The following is a 22,427-nucleotide window of genomic DNA, read 5'->3' on the forward strand; positions in this document are numbered from 1 at the left end:
TGATTAGTCATAATGAGTGTATGAATGTAATGTAATCGGTTCACAGCTGATGAACAATCATTCTCTCAGAAAGCTTGTGTTCCTCACCACTGACAGTAACAGTGAATCTCTTGTACAGAGTCTGTTTGCTGCTGCTGATCTTCACTCTATAGAGTCCAGAGTCTGTGATTCTGCTGTTTGTGATGATCAGAGATCCAGTCTGATGATCCAGCTCCAGTCTGTCTCTCAATCTCTCATCAGTATATAACGGTGAGCTCTTAGCCTCTATATCAGTTTTAACGATGAGTTTCCCTTCATCTCCAAACCTCCACACTATCAGCTCATCTCCATGTAGTTCAGTAACATCAGTCTGAAGAGTGACATGATCTCCCTCTGTCACTGACTCCATCTTCATTTCACCTTTAACAGCATCAATAACAGACGGAGACTCTACAAGAATCAGATTCACAAAGATTAAATATATTTTACACAGCATATGGCACATGTGGATTATTTAAAACATATATATTGTGACATGTACAACAATATGCAGTCAATCACTCTGACTGATAATTCTTATATAATTCTTATAGCAGCACATGAATGATCTCCTCACCACTGACAGTAACAGTGTAATCCACATTTAAGCGTCCACTGTTGCGTTCCATCCGTAGATGATAAAGTCCAGAGTGTTTGGTTTTGATGTTTGTGATGGTCAGAGATCCTGTCTGGTTCAGATTCAGTCTGTCTCTGAATATCTCATCTTCAGAATATGTGGGTTTAACTCCATTAGTATAAGCAATGGGACTCGTGTTATCTTTAAACCGCCACTCTATATCAATAAATCCCTGTATTTGAGCAGGATCAGGGTTTAGAGTGACAGAATCTCCCTCCATCACTGCCTTCAGTTGATCTTCATCAGCACCAAACACACCTGCAGAACAAACACAAACAGAAGAAACAGCTGTTAATGACACTGAACAGATGTAATTGTCATCATCATGTCACAGCAACAGTCTGACAGTGTCTGTCCACTTCTCTGTTAGACCACCCCAAACATGTTTACAGGAATACATTAAACCACACTGCAGCTTTACAACAAAAAACTATTAAAAAATAACATGAATCTACTAACCAATGAGAAAACATAACACTAAAAAAAATTACAACTGTCTTTTAACAACATATACATAAATCTTCAACCTATTGTATGAGTAGGACACACAGAGACATCAACAATCCACATATGAATCTCAACAATGGTGACAATCAACTGAAACACTTCATGCTGCAAGGCATGCTGGGTACATAGTACCAAACTCATCCATGATTGTTTGTCACCACTGATGAGGTTTGTCTGTCAAGTGTATAAGTGTGTCTTAATAGCCAAAATGAAACTTATGCAGAGATTTTTCAATCACAAACACTGCATTGATTTTTTTTTTTTTTTTTTAACTTAAATTAAAACACATCTTTTTTTAATATTGTTATTATCAGGAAAACTATTTTTGATATATTTCTTTCTCAATAGAGCAGCATAAGTAAGTACTTCCACAATTCTTTTGTGTTAATTGTCAATAAGATCTTAGACAGATGGTAGAAAACAAGTGAAAGTGGTATCTATGGACTTAATTTATCACAATAATTTCAGGTATTTATTGCAATAATGATAATTTAGAGAATCCTGTTTCTTTAGAGTAAATTACTATCTTTTCTATTTTTACTGAAAAAAAAAAAACACGTAATGTAATGAGTGTTTGATTCACTGGAATGTAAATTAAATTGTTTATATTTCTGGAAGCTCCGAACACCAAGATGAATTCCTTGTGTGTGAAACACACTCGGCAATAAAAGGTATGGAGATAATGGTATAAAGATTTGCATGTGAAGAGTAGGCGTTGTGTAAGTGTACATAAGACTGTAAGTTAAATTAAATTTGCATGCGCAAGAGAAGCTTTGTAAAAGTGTAAATCACATTTCAAGCGTAAGAAAAAAGAAAAAGATTTGCAGTATTTTACTATTACTGGTAAGTGTAATTCATGTATTGTGAAACTGCAGCTTTCTGTTTTCACAAAATAAATACGATCTGCATTCTTCTGACTTTCATTTCTCCGCGCTCACACTTTTGACACGTTGTTTTCGCTAAAATACGGTCAAAAGCACTGCAAGCCTGTGGACAGTGATTTACACACGAAAACAACAGTTTAAAGATCCGCAAAACAGATTGACTGCGTAGAACCAATCTGTATGTGTGAAAAACAAACTGTTGTAAATGTCTAAATGACTTGTTGTGTATGTAGGACACAAAGTTGCCGAAATAATCTGATATGTTCAGCTCCGTCTTTCTTTTATCTGCGCTTACACTTTTGTCACGATTCTCTCACTCACTGAGTTTTGCAAGCGTGAGGGGGAGGGCGGGGCCACCACCTTTCTCTAGCCAATCAAATGAGACTCTCGTGAACTCCATTTAGTCTTATCTGATTGGTTCTATAAACACATCACACGACAAAACATTTATCAGTGAGAGAATCGTGTCAAAAGTGTAAGCGCAGGTAAAAGAAAGACGGAGCTGAACATATCAGATTATTTCAGCAACTTTGTCCCCTACATACACAACAAATATAAAAATGTTCTTATAAAAACAGAAACAAGACACACACCATGAAGGTGATACAGAAGTGTATTTATTTTAAATTAATTTATTTATTGGTTTATTTTAATAACAACTTTTTGGTGTCATAGTTCTGTGAATACAGTGAACATTAAAATGTTCTTACAAGGACCTGGAATAATCCTACTGCATAACCACTGGATTATGGAATGATAATGATATTTAATATTGTTTTGCTTTTATTCATTTTATTTATTTATTAATATTAATAATATATAACCGCAATCACATATCTTGTTTACTTCGTAATGACATGAAAACATGCACTACAGTATACTGTACACAACATTTCGTTGTCAATGTTTTAAATCCGCCTTTGAAGTGTCCCGCTCTGTGCTGTGCACAGTGACGGCACGTGCTGTCAGTGATTTCCGCCACTAGAGGCCGCTCTCCTGCTGTATAACAAAGACTATAGGGACTTTGGTGTACAGGTCCTTCTCAAAAAATTAGCATATTGTGATAAAGTTCATTATTTTCTGTAATGTACTGATAAACATTAGACTTTCATATATTTTAGATTCATTACACACAACTGAAGTAGTTCAAGCCTTTTATTGTTTTAATATTGATGATTTTGGCATACAGCTCATGAAAACCCAAAATTCCTATCTCAAAAAATTAGCATATCATGAAAAGGTTCTCTAAACGAGCTATTAACCTAATCATCTGAATCAACTAATTAACTCTAATTAACTCCTGCAAAAGATTCCTGAGGCTTTTAAAAACTCCCAGCCTGGTTCATTACTCAAAACCGCAATCATGGGTAAGACTGCCGACCTGACTGCTGTCCAGAAGGCCATCATTGACACCCTCAAGCAAGAGGGTAAGACACAGAAAGAAATTTCTGAACGAATAGGCCGTTCCCAGAGTGCTGTATCAAGGCACCTCAGTGGGAAGTCTGTGGGAAGGAAAAAGTGTGGCAGAAAACGCTGCACAACGAGAAGAGGTGACCGGACCCTGAGGAAGACTGTGGAGAAGGACCGATTCCAGACCTTGGGGGACCTGCGGAAGCAGTGGACTGAGTCTGGAGTAGAAACATCCAGAGCCACCGCGTACAGGCGTGTGCGTGTGTACAGCGGCAGAAGCGCCTGACCTGGGCTACAGAGAAGCAGCACTGGACTGTTGCTCAGTGGTCCAAAGTACTTTTTTCGGATGAAAGCAAATTTTGCATGTCATTCGGAAATCAAGGTGCCAGAGTCTGGAGGAAGACTGGGGAGAGGGAAATGCCAAAATGCCTGAAGTCCAGTGTCAAGTACCCACAGTCAGTGATGGTCTGGGGTGCCATGTCAGCTGCTGGTGTTGGTCCACTGTGTTTTATCAAGGACAGGGTCAATGCAGCTAGCTATCAGGAGATTTTGGAGCACTTCATGCTTCCATCTGCTGAAAAGCTTTATGGAGATGAAGATTTCATTTTTCAGCACGACCTGGCACCTGCTCACAGTGCCAAAACCACTGGTAAATGGTTTACTGACCATGGTATTACTGTGCTCAATTGGCCTGCCAACTCTCCTGACCTGAACCCCATAGAGAATCTGTGGGATATTGTGAAGAGAAAGTTGAGAGACGCAAGACCCAACACTCTGGATGAGCTTAAGGCCGCTATCGAAGCATCCTGGGCCTCCATAACACCTCAGCAGTGCCACAGGCTGATTGCCTCCATGCCACGCCACATTGAAGCAGTCATTTCTGCAAAAGGATTCCCGACCTAATATTTAATTATTTGAAGGTTGACTTTTTTTGTATTAAAAACACTTTTCTTTTATTGGTCGGATGAAATATGCTATTTTTTTGAGATAGGAATTTTGGGTTTTCATGAGCTGTATGCCAAAATCATCAATATTAAAACAATAAAAGGCTTGAACTACTTCAGTTGTGTGTAATGAATCTAAAATATATGAAAGTCTAATGTTTATCAGTACATTACAGAAAATAATGAACTTTATCACAATATGCTAATTTTTTGAGAAGGACCTGTATAATGACGAGCTTCTCAGCTGCTCCAGCAACAGACACAACCCGGAAAAAACTATCGGCATGGATTTTTGCCAATAACCGATAGTTCCGCCAATCAACTATCGGTGCCGATTAATCGGCAAAACCAATACATCGGTCGACCTCTACCTGACACACATTATGCCTTTACAATAATAAACAATAATAAATTGGATAAAGTACTGTATCAATGAGCTGTCATCTATATGGAATCTGATCCCTAATGTTATTATTATTTTTTTATTTTTCTCCAAACTATAGGTGGTTTAAGTTTTTTATTAATGTGTAATTAAAGCATGATGAAAATCCATATCATATTTGATATTTTTCGCAGATAAGCATGGAATTCCTGTTAGTCCAAAAGAGTTTGTGATTGTTGCTGATGCAGTGCCACATGCAGTTCTCATGCTTTTAAGGTTTTTTTTCCCCCTCCAATCTCTGTCACTCATTGGATCTATGTAAGATATTTATAAAAGTAAACAGTGACTTTCATCATCTAAATCAAAAAGCAATGAGAAAATGAGTTTTGTTTCAGGAGGAGACTGTTTCTGTGCCTTATTCAATCTTCAACTAGAATCATTTTGAAGAAAGTTTGGTCCTTATCTCGCAAATATCTGATAACTAACAACATGAGAAAAGTGACATTGATAAGTTAAAGCTACATAAGTTGATTAATAGATTTTCTGCAGATAAGTGCTCTCCTATAAGCCTTAAGAATGATATTCCAGCTGTTCTGAAACATCTTTATTTATTTTAGAATTGCTCATACAATGATATTTTGATGATATTCTTTGTTTTATCAAATGTTATGTGAATCCTGATTTCAAATTTACATATATAATTCTTTTTTTTGTTTTCATAATTGTGAAAAGGAAAGTGATATTTATTTCATAAACCTTATTTTCCTGCGAGCTACATATCATATTCATTATGTAAATGTTCTAAATGCTGAAGTCTTATTTTTAAGATTCAAACTCAAAATGAAAATGCACTTGCACTCCAAAAATGTTTAGCTCTAAATTTAAACTATGTAATGCAATTGCACACACATTTTCTATCTAATTAGATTACATAGATTTAACATAGATGCATTAATAAACTTAATGTGATTCATATGCATCAGTCAAAATGTATGTAATAGTTTCCAGTGTTAAACAAACCCTGCTCAGTGTTCATGTGTTTCCACACTACAGAGTGTTCAAGTAGCATTGACACAGTGTTGGAGTTAAGGAGATCATTATGTCATGATTGACCAATAATGATCAACACCTGCTGTTTACAAGCAGAATCACAGAAGGAAAGAGAAACACAAGAACTGACTTCAGCCACAGTTGAAGAAAAAATCAGCTGAACAAAAAACCAGACATTAAATCTCTCGAGATCTGATTAAACAAACAGCTTTACCAGCTTCACTCATTATTAACCAGACTGACTTTATTTCTGTCAGACTTGTAGAAAAACTCTTATTGAGAATTAACAGAGGTTGTTTTGTTTCATTTGAAATCACCATCAAGGAGACCAGTGTTTCCTTTTGCTGGGCTCTTTACCCTTGACATGTTCCCTTCAGTTTTATTCTTCTTTTTTGGTTGTTTAGACTGTGTGTTTGTAAAACACAGAAAAAAAATAGTGGTAGTAGTGTGATGTTGATATAACTGTGTGCATAGCCATTTAACCTAAATTGTGGTCGTATGTTTTCTTTTTAAACTTGTATTGTTGTTGTAGTTAACATAAGAGATTTAAAAAATATTTTGTGCATAAAGCATTTATTTTGAGTCTGAACTCATAACATACACACAGACATCAAGAATCAGTGTATGATTCTCAACAACGGTGACAATCAACAAAATATTCAGTTAAATCTCTGAACATCAAAAAACAACCTGATAAAAAGTCACACACAAAAAAACAAACAAAAAAAAACATAAGAACAAATAGTAAGAATAAAATAAAATCAGACAATTCAGCTGCATTGAATAGTCATGCTGCAATGCATGCTGGGATACATGGGAGAGTCTTGCACTAAACTGGTACCCAGCATGCATTGCACCATTCAACATTTTGTTGACTATCACCACTGTTGAGATTCAGATGCTGATTCTTGTTGTCTGTGGTCTTTCCATTACTGCAGATGAAAACATTTTGGGCACAAAGTGACTTTTCAGTTTACTCAGATTATCTGACTTGCACAATACTGTTGAAGAAATATAACATCCATATACTAGTGATGGGTCGTTCTTGAATGATTTGTTATAGTTTTGTCTTGTTTGTAGTGTGATCGCTGTTTGTGTAAGCAGTAGATGTGTTAGGGAGGTAAAACGTAACATTTTCATTATATTTTGCTAAAATGAGCAAAATGACTCAAAAAAAGATTTGTTCATTTTGCTGAACGAGACTCAAAGGACTGAGTCAGTAAAATGATCCGAACTTCCCATCACTACCATATACTCAGAAATTGAACTTCGCCTTATTTATACACATACACATTATTATCATTATTATTTATTTATTATTTTTTATTAATTAGCTTTACCAGCTTATCTAAATGTGTTTTCTACAAACACACAATTAAGGTAACCAGCATATTATAAACAACAACATGTCAAGGGTCAAGAGCCCAACAAAAGGAAACACTGGTCTCCTTGATGGTGATTTCAAATGAAACAAAACAACCTGTTAATTCTCAATAAGATCTTCTCTAGACGTCTGACAGAAATAAAGTCAATCTGGTTAATAATGAGTGAAGCTGGTAAAACTGTTTGTTTAATCAGATCTCGAGAGATTTAATGTCTTGTTTTATTTCAGTTGATTTCTTCTGGCTGAAGTCAGTTCTCGTGTTTCTCTTTCCTTCTGTGATTCTGCTTGTAAACAGCAGGTGTTGATCATTATTGGTCAATCATGACATAATGATCTCCTTAACTCCAACACTGTGTCAATGCTACTTGAACACTCTGTAGTGTGGAAACACATGAACACTGAGCAGGGTTTGTTTAACACTGGGAAATATTACGTCAACTTTACCTGTTTCATTCACGTATGACTGATGCATTTGAATCACATGCAGCTCATCAAGGCTGCATTTATTTGATTAATAATACAGAAACAAACAGCAATATTGCAAAATATTATTACAATTATAAAATAATGTTTTTTTTTTTTTTTTTTTTTTTTATATAATTTAAAATATAATGTATTCCTGTGATGCAAAGCTAAATTTTCAGTATCATTACTCCAGTCTTCAGTGTCACATGATCCTTCAGAAATCATTGTAATATGCTGATTTATTATCAATGTTGAAAACAGTTGTGCTGCTTAATATTTTTTTGTTGTTTTTAGATTCTTATGTGAATTATTGAACACTTTTTTACTGTTTGGCCATGTGACCTGATATTGTTACACAAGTCTGGGTCATATTTACAAACATTTTTTCATACAAAACTATTTACATTGCTATATTATGTGCCTATATTTATAATGTAATATTTATTTTTTAACTAGTGGAAATACGAGTGTTCTAATCATTTTGGCCACCACTGTATATATAGAACATACATATGTGTGTGCGTGTGTGTGTGTGTATATATATATACAGGGGTTGGACAATGAAACTGAAACACCTGGTTTTAGGCCACAATTCATATGGTGTTGGGCCTTTTTTTGTGGTCAATACAGCATCATATCAGCTTGGGAATGGCAAATACAAGTCCTGCATAGTAGCCAGAGGGATTTTAAACCATTCCTCTTGTAGAACAGTGGCCAGGTCACTACATGATGGTCTTGTAGAAAAACATTTCCTGACTCGGTCCTCCAAAACATATCAAAGTGGCTTGATAATATTCAGATCTGGGGACTGTGCAGGCAATGGGAGATATTCAACTTTACTTTCATGTTCATCAAACCACTCAGTCACAAGTCTTGCTGTGTGTCTTGGTGCATTATCATCCTGATACACGACACCATCTTCAGGGTACAATGTTTGAACCACTGGGTGCACATAGTTAACCTTCACACTCTGCTCTTATTGGTGTAATGTGCAATTAGTGGATTGGCCACAAGACTGCACAAATATGAAAGCCATGAGACCTCCAACACTATATTGGGCAGTGTTTCAGTTTCATTGTCCAACCCCTGTATATATATATATATATATATATATATATACACACACACACACACAAGCAAATGATTGAAAAAAAAAAACAAAAAACTAATTTAAAATAGCCAAAGACATAGTTCCACAAACAAGACATCATCATCGAGTCACATGACCAGGAAGTTATATAGATTTGAATATTTTAAAAAAATCATTAAAAATACACAAAATCATATTTCCAAAATCCAAGTCATGTATGATGCGTGTCAGGATTGTGTGAAGATATTACAACTGGTGTGACATCATCGGGTCACATGACCAGGAAGTTATATAGGACTTAAGATTTTAAAAATGAATAATAGATGCACAAAATATTTTTTCATCTAATGCTGCATGTATGTAGAAATACACTGTAGGTGATTTGAGCCATTTAGATAAAACAACCCAGCGTTAAATAAACTTAGTTCATTAGGTATGCAGTTTTCTTAAGCTACATATTCATAACAGATACATTAATCATTTAAAATGTAAAAAATAATCCTTATCTGCACTCAATCAACTTGCTAACATGAACTACACATGTAAAAGGATCATGGTATTACTGTTTTATTATGGAAAATGCACATATTTAACCAAGGTTATAAGTGGATTTTGCACTTTTGAGACGCTCCCTAACTTGACGTGCGCAAGTGGGGATCGTTGTAAGGACTTTTTCACTTCAGATGCATAAAACAGTTACATCGTCGAATAATATTATTATTAATTTTGATATTATGCTTTTAAACGTGATCTGAACAAGATAAAGCATGATCCATGACTATTATTCGATTACATAAAAATTAATGCTGAAGTAAAGATCAAATGTCTAATGAATGTCCAACATAAAACCACAGATATAAAGTTGGTTCGATGTTTGACATTTGACATTTGTCAGAGATTCAGCCTTGGAAATCTTCAATAGTTCTTTAACGATTGAGCACAATGACAAGAAACATACTGTGTTCTAACTGTTTACAAATGTAGAAGAAAACACACAATATGTTTGATTTGTTTTAATCTACTGTAACTGATAGAGCTTATAATGTAATAGTGCAGGATAGGGACCGTCTGCAAAGTGCAAAACGAAGAGCAAAAAGTACAATTATTTCATCTAAATGCTTCACTTGTGAAATGTATAAAAGATAAATCTCAAATTTAAGGGGTGTGTCTTATTACTGGTTCATAAAAGAACATTTATATATATGTTTTATTCACAGATCTATAGCACAACAAAAGTTATTGAAATGAAACCATTAGAAAAAGCTTTTAAAGCCTGACAAAGCTTGTGCAGTTTACCGCCCCCTACAGGAAGATACTGAACTTGTTTTGACCAAATTTGACATTCAGAAGTGTAAATAAATTAATTTTAGGATGCACACAGTTTGATATGTAAACTCCAGGTGCTGTGTCTTGTTACTTGTTCAAAGAACAATATTTACAGCCATCTTTTACTATCAAATGTAAATCAGGATGATTTACTATTGAATTAAAATATGAATCTGTTAACACATTCATTTTTGAAACATACAGTATTTCATCTCAATTTCAAAGGCTGTGTCTTGTTACTGGTTCATAGATGAACATTTAAATGTTGGTTTTATTCACAAAACTATAACACAGCACATGATATTGAAATATCAATGAGTAGGTCAATTAATGTAAAGTACATACACTCTTCTATCTTAACTTCAAAGAATGTGTCTTGTTACTGATTCCTAGAAGAACATTTTGGTGGTGGTTTTAGCCACATAACTATAATAAAACACATACTATTGAAAATGAAACCAGTAACAAGACACAGCTTTTGAAGTTGAGATGGAAAAATGCATGCAATTAAATTAATGTATTGACAGATTTAAATTTTAATTCAATATCATGTGTCCTGAAGTATACAATTGTACTCATTTACTAAGAATGTTTTTCACGGCTGAATATCCGTCTAACATCCAACGTCAAACGTTGAACCAACTTTATATCGGTCATAAAACCAACTTTACTGCACCGCCTTTATGTGTTGCAACTAGGGATGTAACGGGATGAAAATTTCATATCACAATTATAGTGACCAAAATGATGACGGTTATCAATATTATCACGTTATTGTTAAAATGTACTGGAAATGTTCAAAAAGTACTGACACATAAATCACGTCAGCAAGTTTTGTATTTAAAATTAACAAACAACAAATAATTTAATTTTTGTTTGCATAATTATTCATTTAAATAACAACATGACTGACAACAGTTTAACTAATGGCATGCTCAGATATCTAATGTTAATTTTTAAATAAAGCTGTGGAAAAAGTTTCATAAAAAAAGAAAAAAAAAAAAATCACATTTCAGACTTTAAATAAAGAAAAGGGTTAAGTCAAAATGATAATTGATTTAATAAATTATCATATGTATCTTATCTGTTCCATAAATAATCTAGATAACTGGTTTGAATTAAGTTTGTTTTTCCATCAACCGGTCAAAATTTAGGTTACAGCAGGGCATGCAAATTCATTGTTTTTTGGCCAGACAAAAACTGCACACAAGCTGAATGTAAATGTAAGTCTCTGTAAATCCACTGTATGGCACTAGATGGCGCTTATGGAAAAGCTGAATTACAGCTGTTGCCGTGAACTCCGTGGATAAAGCAGCATTGCGACTGCTGTAGATATTACATGGAGCGAAGGTGAAAACAAAATGACATTGAATCTTTTCTGAAGAAAGTCCGAACCTTAGAGGAAGATTCATATAATTAATTAATTCAAGCATTCATTATAATTCCCGATTTATGTTTCTGCCGGTGGGGCCCAACCCCCAATTGCAAAGTGAAACGTACGGCCTGCAAATACGTTAGTTACCAAATAATACACACATTCTGTCTATGAGGGTTGTGCTTCACTAAATAAAATTATTGAATAAATACCTGTTTACAATAAGCACTTACTCACGCGTATACAGGACAGTGTTTGAGCGCACATACGTAATATCTAATCATATGGGAGAAGAAGCCTGCTACAAGCTGAGAGGATTCGTGCTGCACCCTGTCATACAATAATGACATTTGCCATTAAAATAATGCCAAAAATGGCTTTAAATCAACTATGAAAACGAGAATAAAGCTGCAATGTATTTCTTATTGCTTAAAATGAACAGAGACTATCTCATGTTTTTCCGTGGTGCTCGATTATTTCCGTGGGGACTGGCCTATGCCTTTACCACTCTATTAATACAACCACCGCCTTTTTTACACAAGACGAAACTACTCCGCGTGCCATGCACAAATGAGACTGTTACTTAAAACTGTGCTTTATGCTGTACTGTATTTATGTATCATCAGTTGTTCAAATTGCGGTAATCAAATACGGTTTTAATGATAATTAAAATATGAAATGGTAATACTAACCATGGAGAATTTTATCATGATTTATTGCCAAACCGGTAATGGTTACATCCCTAGTTGCAACATATCGATGAGACCGATATAAAGTTGGTTGAATGTCTGACGTTTGACATTTGTCAGAGATTCAGTCTTGTAAATCTTCAATAGTTCTTTAACGATTGAGCACAATGACAAGAAACATACTGTGTTCTAACTGTTTCCAAATGTAGAAGAAAACACACAATATGTTTTATTTGTTTTAATCTGCTGTAACTGAAAGAGCTTATAATGTAATAGTGCAGGATAGGGACCGTCTGCAAAGTGCAAAACGAAGAGCAAAAAGTACAATTATTTCATCTAAATGCTTCACTTGTGAAATGTATAAAACATAAATCTCAAATTTAAGGGGTGTGTCTTATTACTGGTTCATAAAAGAACATTTAGATATATGTTTTATTCACAGATCTATAGCACAACAAAAGTTATTGAAATGAAACCACTGAGAAAAAGCTTTTAAAGCCTGACAAAGATTGTGCAGTTTACCGCCCCCTACAGGAAGATACTGAACTTGTTTTGACCAAATTTGACATTCAGAAGTGTAAATAAATTAATTTTAGGATGCACACAGTGTGATATGTAAACTCCAGGTGCTGTGTCTTGTTACTTGTTCACAGATCAATATTTACAGACATCTTTCACTATCAAATGTAAATCAGGATGTACACTATTGAATTAAATTTGAATCTGTTAACACATTCATTTACAAAACATACAGTATTTCATCTCAATTTCAAAGAATGTGTCTTGTTACTGATTCCTAGAAGAACATTTTGATGGTGGTTTTAGTCATAGAACTATAATAAAACACATACTATTGAACATGAAAGCAATACATAATTTAGTTAAAAATAAATACAATCTTCTATCTCAGCTTCAAAGGCTGTGTCTTGTTACAGATTTAATAAACAATATTTTGCAGTAGTTTTCATTGTCAAAAGTGATGCAGAAGTCACAATATTGACATTAAAAAATCACTTGTGAAACCTTCCAAAGAGTGTCCTGTATTACTGCCCCCTAGAGGAACATACTGCTGTTTTGACTGAGTTTGACATTCAACTATTAAAAAGAAAATCATTTAAAATCCATACAGTTTTAAATCTTCAACACACAAAAGGTGTGTCTTGTTCCTTGGGCCTAAAAGAGCATTTCCATGCAAGTTTTACTGTCATGTGTAAATCAGGATACATGCTATTGAATTAAATTCAAATCTGTTAATAAATTCATTTAAAATGATTGCAGTTTTCTTTCTCAAATCTGAAGAATGTGACTTATTACAGATTCCTATAAGAACATTTTGATGGTGATTTTAGCCACGTAACTGTAATAGAACACATACTATTGAACATGAAAGTAATACATAATTTAGTTAAAAATAAATAAAAGCTTCTGTCTCAGGTTTAAAGGCTGTTTTACAGATTTAATAAACAATATTTTGCAGTAATTTTCATTGTCAGAAGTGATGTAGAAGTCACAATACATAATGAAATATTGATGTATGTATGTTTATTTATTTATATCTAGAGCTACATTGTATTTTGCTACATTGTAATTTGTATTGTTCCATACTCATATAATTTATGTATTATATATCAATAAAATAAAATATATTATATATTAATTTAATATTATATATTAAATTAATAAAATATATTAAAAATATATTTTTTTGTCTAATTGATGTATTGAATTGTAAATTCAGTTTCAATTGCATGTGTTCTCTTATAATTCTGTGACTGAAACCAACATTAAAATGTTCTTCTAGAAACCAGTAACAACACACAGCTTTTGGAGTTGTGATGGAAAACTGCATGCAATTAAATTAATTTATTGACAGATTTAATTTTTAATTTAATATCATGTGTCCTGAATGACATATGACAGTAAAACCTGAACTGAAATGTGCATTTGAGAATCAGAAACAAGACACACCTTTTAAAGTTGAAATAGAAAACTGTACTGATTTTAAATTAATTTATAAGTTTGAATGTCAAACTCAGTCAAAACAGCAGTATGTTCCTCTAGGGGGCAGTAATACAGGACACTCTGGAAGATTTCACAAGTTATTTTTTTTATATCAATAGCGTGACTTCTGCATCACTTTTGACAATGAAAACTACTGCAAAATGTTCTTTATTAAATCTGTAACAAGACATAGACTTTGAAGCTGAGATAGAAGATTGTATTTATTTTAAACTAAATTATGTATTGCTTTCATTTTTAATAGTATGTCCCAGCTAGAAATATTTCATATTCGTTTTCAGCGGCAGGTTTTATTTTAGTTCCCATTATATTCTCTACTAAAAGGATTACATTCTCTAAAAACAAAAAGAAACTTTGTTGGCTTTAAAACTTAAAAATTTTCTAATTAAAATTCTGTTTAATATCAGTTTTACCGAATTATTGAGACACCACAATGTACAATCAAATTACTCTAGATAAAATAAGATTACTATGATCATAGATGACCATCAGCTGAACACATTCTCTCATGCTGTTTTTGCCATAACAAACACAATTACAGCAGCTAAAGAATAATGTTGAAAAGTCAGGAGTCAGTTTTGCTCAACTAAAGCAAACACTTCTCATCATAATGGTGACATCAAACCAAACTATTACTTTCAAAAGGACATCGACATTTAAACCTCTGTTAAACTCAATAAGACCTTGTGTAAATAAAGGTTGGGTTTTTACTTTCAACCTAAATTTGACTTCTGAGCAACATATGAGTCCACATCCAATATCCAATGTGAAGATTCCCACTTAAATCTATTAAAATGTTAGTGGATAATGTTGTTATTAATAAACATTTGTAGAATGTTTTAGAGAATGTTATTCTACCTTTTATATTCTGGGAACTAAAACTTGCCACTGAAAACATTACCAGAACATACAATAATGTTATCTGAGTATTATTACAACAATAACATTTCTAGCTGGGGTGTTTTATTATAGTTCTGTGACTAAAACAAATATAAAAATGTTCTTATAAAAACAGAAACAAGACACACACCATGAAGGTGATACAGAAGTGTATTTATTTTAAATGAATTTATTTATTGGTTTATTTCAATAACAACTTTTTGGTGTCATAGTTCTGTGAATACAGTGAACATTAAAATGTTCTCACAAGGAGCTGGAATAATCCCACTGCATAACCACTGGATTATGGAATCATTAATGATATTTAATATTGTTTTGCTTTTATTCATTTTATTTATTAAATAATAGTAATAATATATAACCACAATCACATGTTTATAGTATTTCTTATTTAAATGCAAGTGAGTGTTATAAATGTTTGTCTTTATATCTTTATCACATTGGTGCACACATTGCTCTTGTTTTGTTAACTAAAAAAAAATAACACATTCCGATGGGAAACATTATTCGTTTTATCCTCTCACATGTACTTTGTAGACGGTCCCTTGCTGACCTAAACACAAGCTCGACGCTGCTAAAACATTTATGTGTTTCAACATATCGATGAGGATTAAAACAAATAAACTGTGATGTGTGTTCAGTTCTACATTCTGAAAAGACATTGTGTATATAATTGTACTCATTTACTAAGAATGTATTTTAGTTTTTCACGACTGAATATCTGTCATCAACGTCGAACCAACTTTATAACGGTTTTTGTAGAAAGTGAAAGTGAAAGTGTTGTTGAATAATCAGAAATCACACACTTACCACACATTAGTAACACAAACAGAGCAGGTCTGAAAATCTTCTTCATGTTGTGGATTCCAGACAAAACCGATTTGGATGTGTATTATTAATAACAGTTATAATAACAGTTATAATAACAGTTATTTCCGAACCACACCCTCATGAGTGACCGCGAAAATTATGACCTGAACCAAACACAGATCAACTGATTGATTATACTGATCGTGACTAAACGACATATTTAATTTACCAATTTATGCTACGGAAGAAGAATTCTTACAATAACATTTTCTAAATATGACAGAAAACAGACGAACACAGAAGACGATAATGGCGACTGCAGCGTTTTCCTCCTCCTTCTTCTTGTGGGGTTTAATGGCGGTTGGCAAACCAACTTAAAGAAGCATTCCCGCCACCTACTGGACTGGAGTGTGGAGCACTTGATGGTTGGATTGGAAATGTTAATTACTTACTTTAGTAAGGATGAGGGGAGAGAAAGGAGGGGGTAAAGAAAGACAGAGAAATATTTTTTTTTTTTTACTTGTGTGTACATACACACTTATATCAACATAAATTAAATTCTATTGATCAAAACAATCTCTTTCAGAAAAATAAATAAATCGTGGAATATTTCTATTTGTTTTGATCCATCTCCTAACAACACCTGCACTGATGTTTTGTCTATCCCCAACTTATTTAATGCCTTAGTTAACTGAATCTTTGCCTTCCGTAAGCTCACACTCCATTATTACATGTTCAATATTTTCATCCTGTCCACACTTGTCTCATTTTCCATTTTCATATTTTCCTATTTTATATTATTAAAAAAAAATGTCCTATACACATTCTTGTGATCATTGCATCTTCCTTCCCGTTTCCAACACTTTTTCTCTTTTTCCAGCTGTTTGTTGTATCTTGTATAAATGTCTCCCAGTTGATTCACATTCCCATTCCTTTTGCCATCTTTTTCTTACTTCACATGCTGTCATACTTTTAACTTCTGATTTGCTTAATGTAACCTTTACTTCGATTTCTGACTTTTTTAAAGCCATTTTAGCCAGTTGATCTGCCTTCTCATTTCCTTTAACTCATGTGTGTGATGGAATCCACAGAAATTTGACTATTAGTCCACTTTGTCTTAACCTGAACAAGCTTTGTAACACTTCATAAACAAAATATCTTGTCTAGCTAGTGATGTTCCACTAATCAAACTATCTAAGGTTGCTGATGAGTCTGTGCATATAACATTTCTCTTTGTCTGTACTTCCTCTATCCATTGTAATGCCAGAGATATTGCTATTGCTAACTCTGATGAAAAAAACAGATAAACTGTTTGATAATCTCTTTAATATTTCAACTTTGAAGACAGGAATATAAATTGCTGCTGCCGTTATCCCTGATTCCGGATCCTTTGATCCATCTGTGTATATTTGAATTTCACTTTGATATGTTTTTTTCAATATAATCCTGAACTTCTGAGCTTTCTAACTTGTTCATGTCTTTATTATTTTTCTTACTGTGTAATTGTAAATTGATTAGAGGCCTGTGAAAAAACCAAGGCGGAAAGGCTGACACTACTACTGTCGGTGCTATACTAATGTTATTGATTCCTATACTCTGGGCTTCCTTGTTTACAATCCAGCCAAAACTTATCAATTTTTCCTGCTCATATTGCCAACATTCCCTCAATACACTTTTTACTGGATGTTCACCTAAATGTCCTTTAACACTAACCCAATATCTTATCCTTAATTTTAATCTTCATAACTCTAGTGGCAGCTCACTCATTTCTACTTGCACAGCTTTATTTGATGATGTTTTCATTGCTCCACAGCATATTCTCAAAGCTTGCGATTGAATACTGTCTAGTTTTTTAAGTTGGGATTTAGATGCCGAGCTGTAAACCATACAACCATAATCCATGGTTGCTCTGATCAGTGCACGCAGCTTCTTCCTGTATTTCTTTTTTTTTTACCTTCCGCAAAACCAGCAAACCAGCTTTAGGTGCATTTCCGCCACCTACTGGGGTGGAGTGTGAAGCATTGATGTAGAAGGAAAACAAAAAACCTCTTAGTTTCATTAGATAGATCTCCTTTCTTTCTTTTCAGTGCCTGCTTTGATAAACGATTAACTTCTTGTTCCTTCACATGACAAGGACTTCAGTGACATCAGTACTGATAAAATATCTGTGCACATTATAACCTTCTTAGTATGTTCTACTCAATGAATTGACATTAAGATAACATTAACTAACATCTCAACTGTATATACTGATCAATGATTTGGTGTTCTTTCCTTGATTTTTTTTTTTTGCAGTATGGTTGCTTCCATCTTTCATGTTCGACTGTTTCTGTAATTTCACATATACTGCACAATCCTGTGTCGTGTTTACCAGTTTTAAAAAGCGATTGATTTAATGCAGTGTGCCCATACGGAGTTGTGATATTATTGTGTCATCCCTTCTTTTGCCACAAACCTGTCTCATATTCCCTACCTCGTTATTTATTTCATACAGATGTCTTCCCTTTTCCTCCTGTGTGCACATCTCTTGCCATCTTTTCTTTACCATCTTTTTAATTAACCCCTTCATTCCCCAAAGGGACATTTACATTTACTCTAGAATACTTTCAATCTTTTTTAGCCAACCCGTCCGCTGTTTTATTTCCCACAATCCCCACATGAGCAGGAATCCATAAAAAGAAGACTTTCACTCCCAGATGTTGGATTCTGTACAGAGTCTGGAAGATTTCTATTAGAATGTCCTGTCTTGAGTAAGATTTTACTTTTTTAAACTAACAATGCTCGATAAAGAATCAGTGCAAATAACAACTTGATTTAAACAAACCTCTTCTACCCATTGAAGAGCCAAATGAACTGCAATCAATTCTGAGGAATAAACAGATAAACAGTTAGATGTTCTTTTACTTATTTTACAGTCCAGTTCTGGAATAACTACTGCTGCAGCTGTATTCCCAGATTCTGGATCTTTTGAACATCAGTATATATTCAGTACAGTACAGATACTCCTCATCTAAATACTGACTCACCAACAAATCTTCTGAAATCCTTATTTGATGATTATTCATTTCTTCTAGTAATTGCAAACCAACCAGTGGCATCTGGAAAAACCAGGCAGCTATAGCCATTGGACTAATTTCGTAATCATTAATTCCAGTCTTTTTTGCTTCATCATTTGTCTTCATCATTTATCTTCTGCCCTTTCACTAAAACACAATAAACCATTTTCAATTGTTGCCACCTAATTACCAAAGGCATCTCTCTCATCTCCACCTGTAAAGCTGCTTCTGGAGAACTTCTAAAAGCTCCACAGCAAATTCTTAAAGCCTGAGATTGTTCTCTTTCAATCCTTTTGATCTGCGATGCTGCTGCGTAGATCTTATTAAAGCACTGTATATTCTTCTTAATGTAATCCGGTTGGCTCCCCAGTGAAGGAGTGGACGCCTGAATCCATCTGGACCTTCATAATTATATTAATATTTGTCTAATCATTAATGAAGATTAATAATATTCTTGATTCTAATACGGTTGATTTGATGTTAATAAGGGTAATCTGTCTCATTCACCCTTCTTTGATCAAATAGAGTGTGTGTGTGTGTGTGTGTCTTTTTCCTGCTGAGTTCTATTTTCTCCTAGGGTCAAGGTGTCACGATGTAAGTGGAGGGGGGTCAAGGAGGACCCCTGACCTAGGAGATCCATGAGTGACCGGAACAACTGTTACAAAGATCTAAGAGTTTTAACCAGATATTAAAGTAAACTGTAGTTAATTTTGTATGTCTTTTCCTTGATGCTGTTCACATAGTGGGATGTGTAACCAACCATACTGATAAGAGCCCTGCCAGGACCAGCCAACCTTGGAAGATGGATAAGAGTTCGAGTGTATGTGTGTGTGTCTCTGTGTCTTTGTCTAGGAGCACAGCAGAGCTGACTACATTGGCATGTATAGATATGCGTTGAGTTTGACGTCCATATGTGGAGATTTACTAAGTTTATCTGGATTTGAAGCAATCAGAATCTTCCTGACCTATGTATTTGCGTAGTTAGCAACTTGTGTTAGAGTATAACTACTGGTGATTTTAACATGTACGCAGAGTGGCCTATGAACTCCGTCGAGAGTGCTGAAGCTGGCTTCTGCTGATGAAACTGCAAACTATCTTCTTCAGTAAAATTTTCTTCAATTGACTACATCGCTGACTCCTGGCCTTCATTACCACACACCTACACTTTGGGTTTTAACTGTATTTCCCCTAATACCAGTCTGTCCCAGCCAAGCAGCGGAGTATAATAATTCCCTTCTTACACTTATTTACAATATTTTGAGTATGCAAAACCAAATGTTACCTTAGAATCCATTATTATTCAGAAGAACTTGATTTCTGAAACTTGTTCTAACACCTGTTTATACATTGTAAGATTTAATTTGGGTCTCTTTTTCTTTCTTGAGAAACATACTACATCAGTTTTACTAAAATCTAAATCCACAACAATTCACCCATTTCTCAACATCATTAATAACCTTCTGTATTTTTTCTTCAACTTTCATAACATTTCTTCCTCTTTTCCATAACGCCCCATCATCTGTGTACAAAGATTGACCTATTATAATTTTAACACTGAAGAAAATATCATTAATCATAATATTAAACAGAATAGGGCTACAAACATTGCCTTGAGGAGTTCATTTATCAGTTGTATATACTGTTGTGAATTTTTTTCTTAGAGACCAGGAGACATTTTTGGATATCTTGAAGCAGAAGTTTCTCTTTATTCAGATACTCGCTGCTCTGCACTGCAGTCTTCAAAAAGTCTGACAAAATCTCAGCACAGCAGAGTATATAGGTTTGAAGGAGGAGGAGTACATAGAGGTGGAATCAATCTAAACAAAGCATGCAAATGTGGTACAGGAAAACAGCTCAGTTAAAGATTTTTTTCCAGCCTTGATCTATTTAGCATACAAGTGTCATTCAAATGCACAGGTGCTTAAACAATAGGCACAGTTGTACCTTGAGCTTAGACTTCACACTTAACTTGGGAAAACCTGCCAGATGTTCAGGAACTACATAAAGACAAAAGGTTACTGTCTCAGGGCTTGGGCTGCCTGCTAAATCACAATATACATAACCTTTTAGAAATTTGTAATCCAACAATACTCTTGAATATTTTGTTCCCACCCTAACTTGAATAGTCTGGTCCTTCAAAAAATCCATAATCCAGTTAAACATCCTTCCTTTAATTCCCATTTTCTCCATTGTTATTAAAAGACCCTCCTTTCACAACATGTCATACGCCTTCTCTATATCAAAGAATACACCAGTTAAAACCTCCTTATTTACTATTGCTTTTCTGATATCAGAGTCCATTGTATTTCTCCCTTTCTGGAAGTCACTCTGATGAGGGCACATCAAGTTTTTGCTTTCAATCTCATGCATTAGTCGTAAAACAACCATTCTTTCCATTATCGTGCAGAGGTTAGATGTTAAGGCCTATAGTTATTAGGGTTAGTCTGATCCTTACCAGGCTTTGCTACTGGTACAATAACTCTATGTTTCCAAGTGGATGGTAGCTTTCCTTCTATCCATATCCTATTAAAAAGTCTTAAAATAATATTCAGTGATATATCTGATCAATTTCTAATCATTTCATAGCGTACGTCATCCTTACCTGGGGAAGTATGATTTAATCCCACGAACACTTGCCTCAATTCAAATAAAGTAAATACTGCATCCATATTAGATTCAAAAACCTCTTTCCTCTTTAAAATGTCTGAATTCTCTACCAAACATTGCTCCCTACACCTCCTCATTTCATTTGATATATTTCCATTACTATGTACTTTAGCAAATGTTTCTGCTAATTCTTCTGCTTTCTCACTATTGGATAAAAAATTGCTTACTATTATTAATTAAAACAGGTAATCATCACATCTATGAATTCCGCCCATTTTCTTAATCATTCCCCATAAACCACTTATATCTACCTTTTCTCCTATATTACCACAAAAGTTTTTTAAGTGTCTTTAATGACTTTCCTTACCTTTGCCTGTGCTCTCTTATATTTAATAAAATCATCGAATACAAATATTTTCCTTACTTTTTTAAATGCACAGTTTCTGTCCCTTGCTTTACCACATTCTTCTGTCCACCATGGGACTGCTTTCTTCTTGTACTTTCCCATATTTTTTCCAATAATCTCTTCTGCAGTATTAATAATGGCTCTACATATTTTTTCATTTAGTACCTCAATACTTTCATTTACTCCCCTTGACTCAAGTAATTTTCCTTCACTTCTTTCCTTAAAAACATTCCAATCTGATGATTTGAACTTCCATCTAGGTAAAAATTCCCTATTTGTTATGGCTACTTCAACTCCTAATTTGCAAATAATAGGGAAGTGATCACTTTCCATTGGGTTACTCAGTACTCTCCACTCACTTATTCTAGCCAGATTTCGAGACATGATAGTTCAGTCTAAAACTGAATTATTCCCTGTTGCCAAGTCTATTCTTATAACATTACCATCAGTAATACATATTAAGTTCTC

The 22,427-nt window shown here is 34.1% G+C and overlaps 1 protein-coding gene across 1 annotated transcript in view; it reads right to left on the reverse strand.

The window, feature by feature from the left end:
• The window catches only part of LOC127161618 (uncharacterized), a 34,501-nt gene extending 18,287 nt beyond the window's left edge, over positions 1-16,214 (reverse strand). Inside the window, exons 1-3 of the mRNA XM_051104349.1 lie at positions 15,891-16,214; positions 596-913; positions 88-429 (exon numbers count right to left, since the gene is read on the reverse strand). Of these exons, the coding sequence (XP_050960306.1) occupies positions 88-429; positions 596-913; positions 15,891-15,936 (706 nt within the window). The 5' untranslated portion in view covers positions 15,937-16,214. The remainder of the gene's footprint in view (positions 1-87; positions 430-595; positions 914-15,890) is intronic.
• Positions 16,215-22,427: the final 6,213 nt, after the last annotated feature.

The sequence above is a fragment of the Labeo rohita genome, unplaced genomic scaffold (genome assembly GCF_022985175.1).
Source record: "Labeo rohita strain BAU-BD-2019 unplaced genomic scaffold, IGBB_LRoh.1.0 scaffold_69, whole genome shotgun sequence".
Taxonomy (NCBI): Eukaryota; Metazoa; Chordata; class Actinopteri; order Cypriniformes; family Cyprinidae; genus Labeo; species Labeo rohita.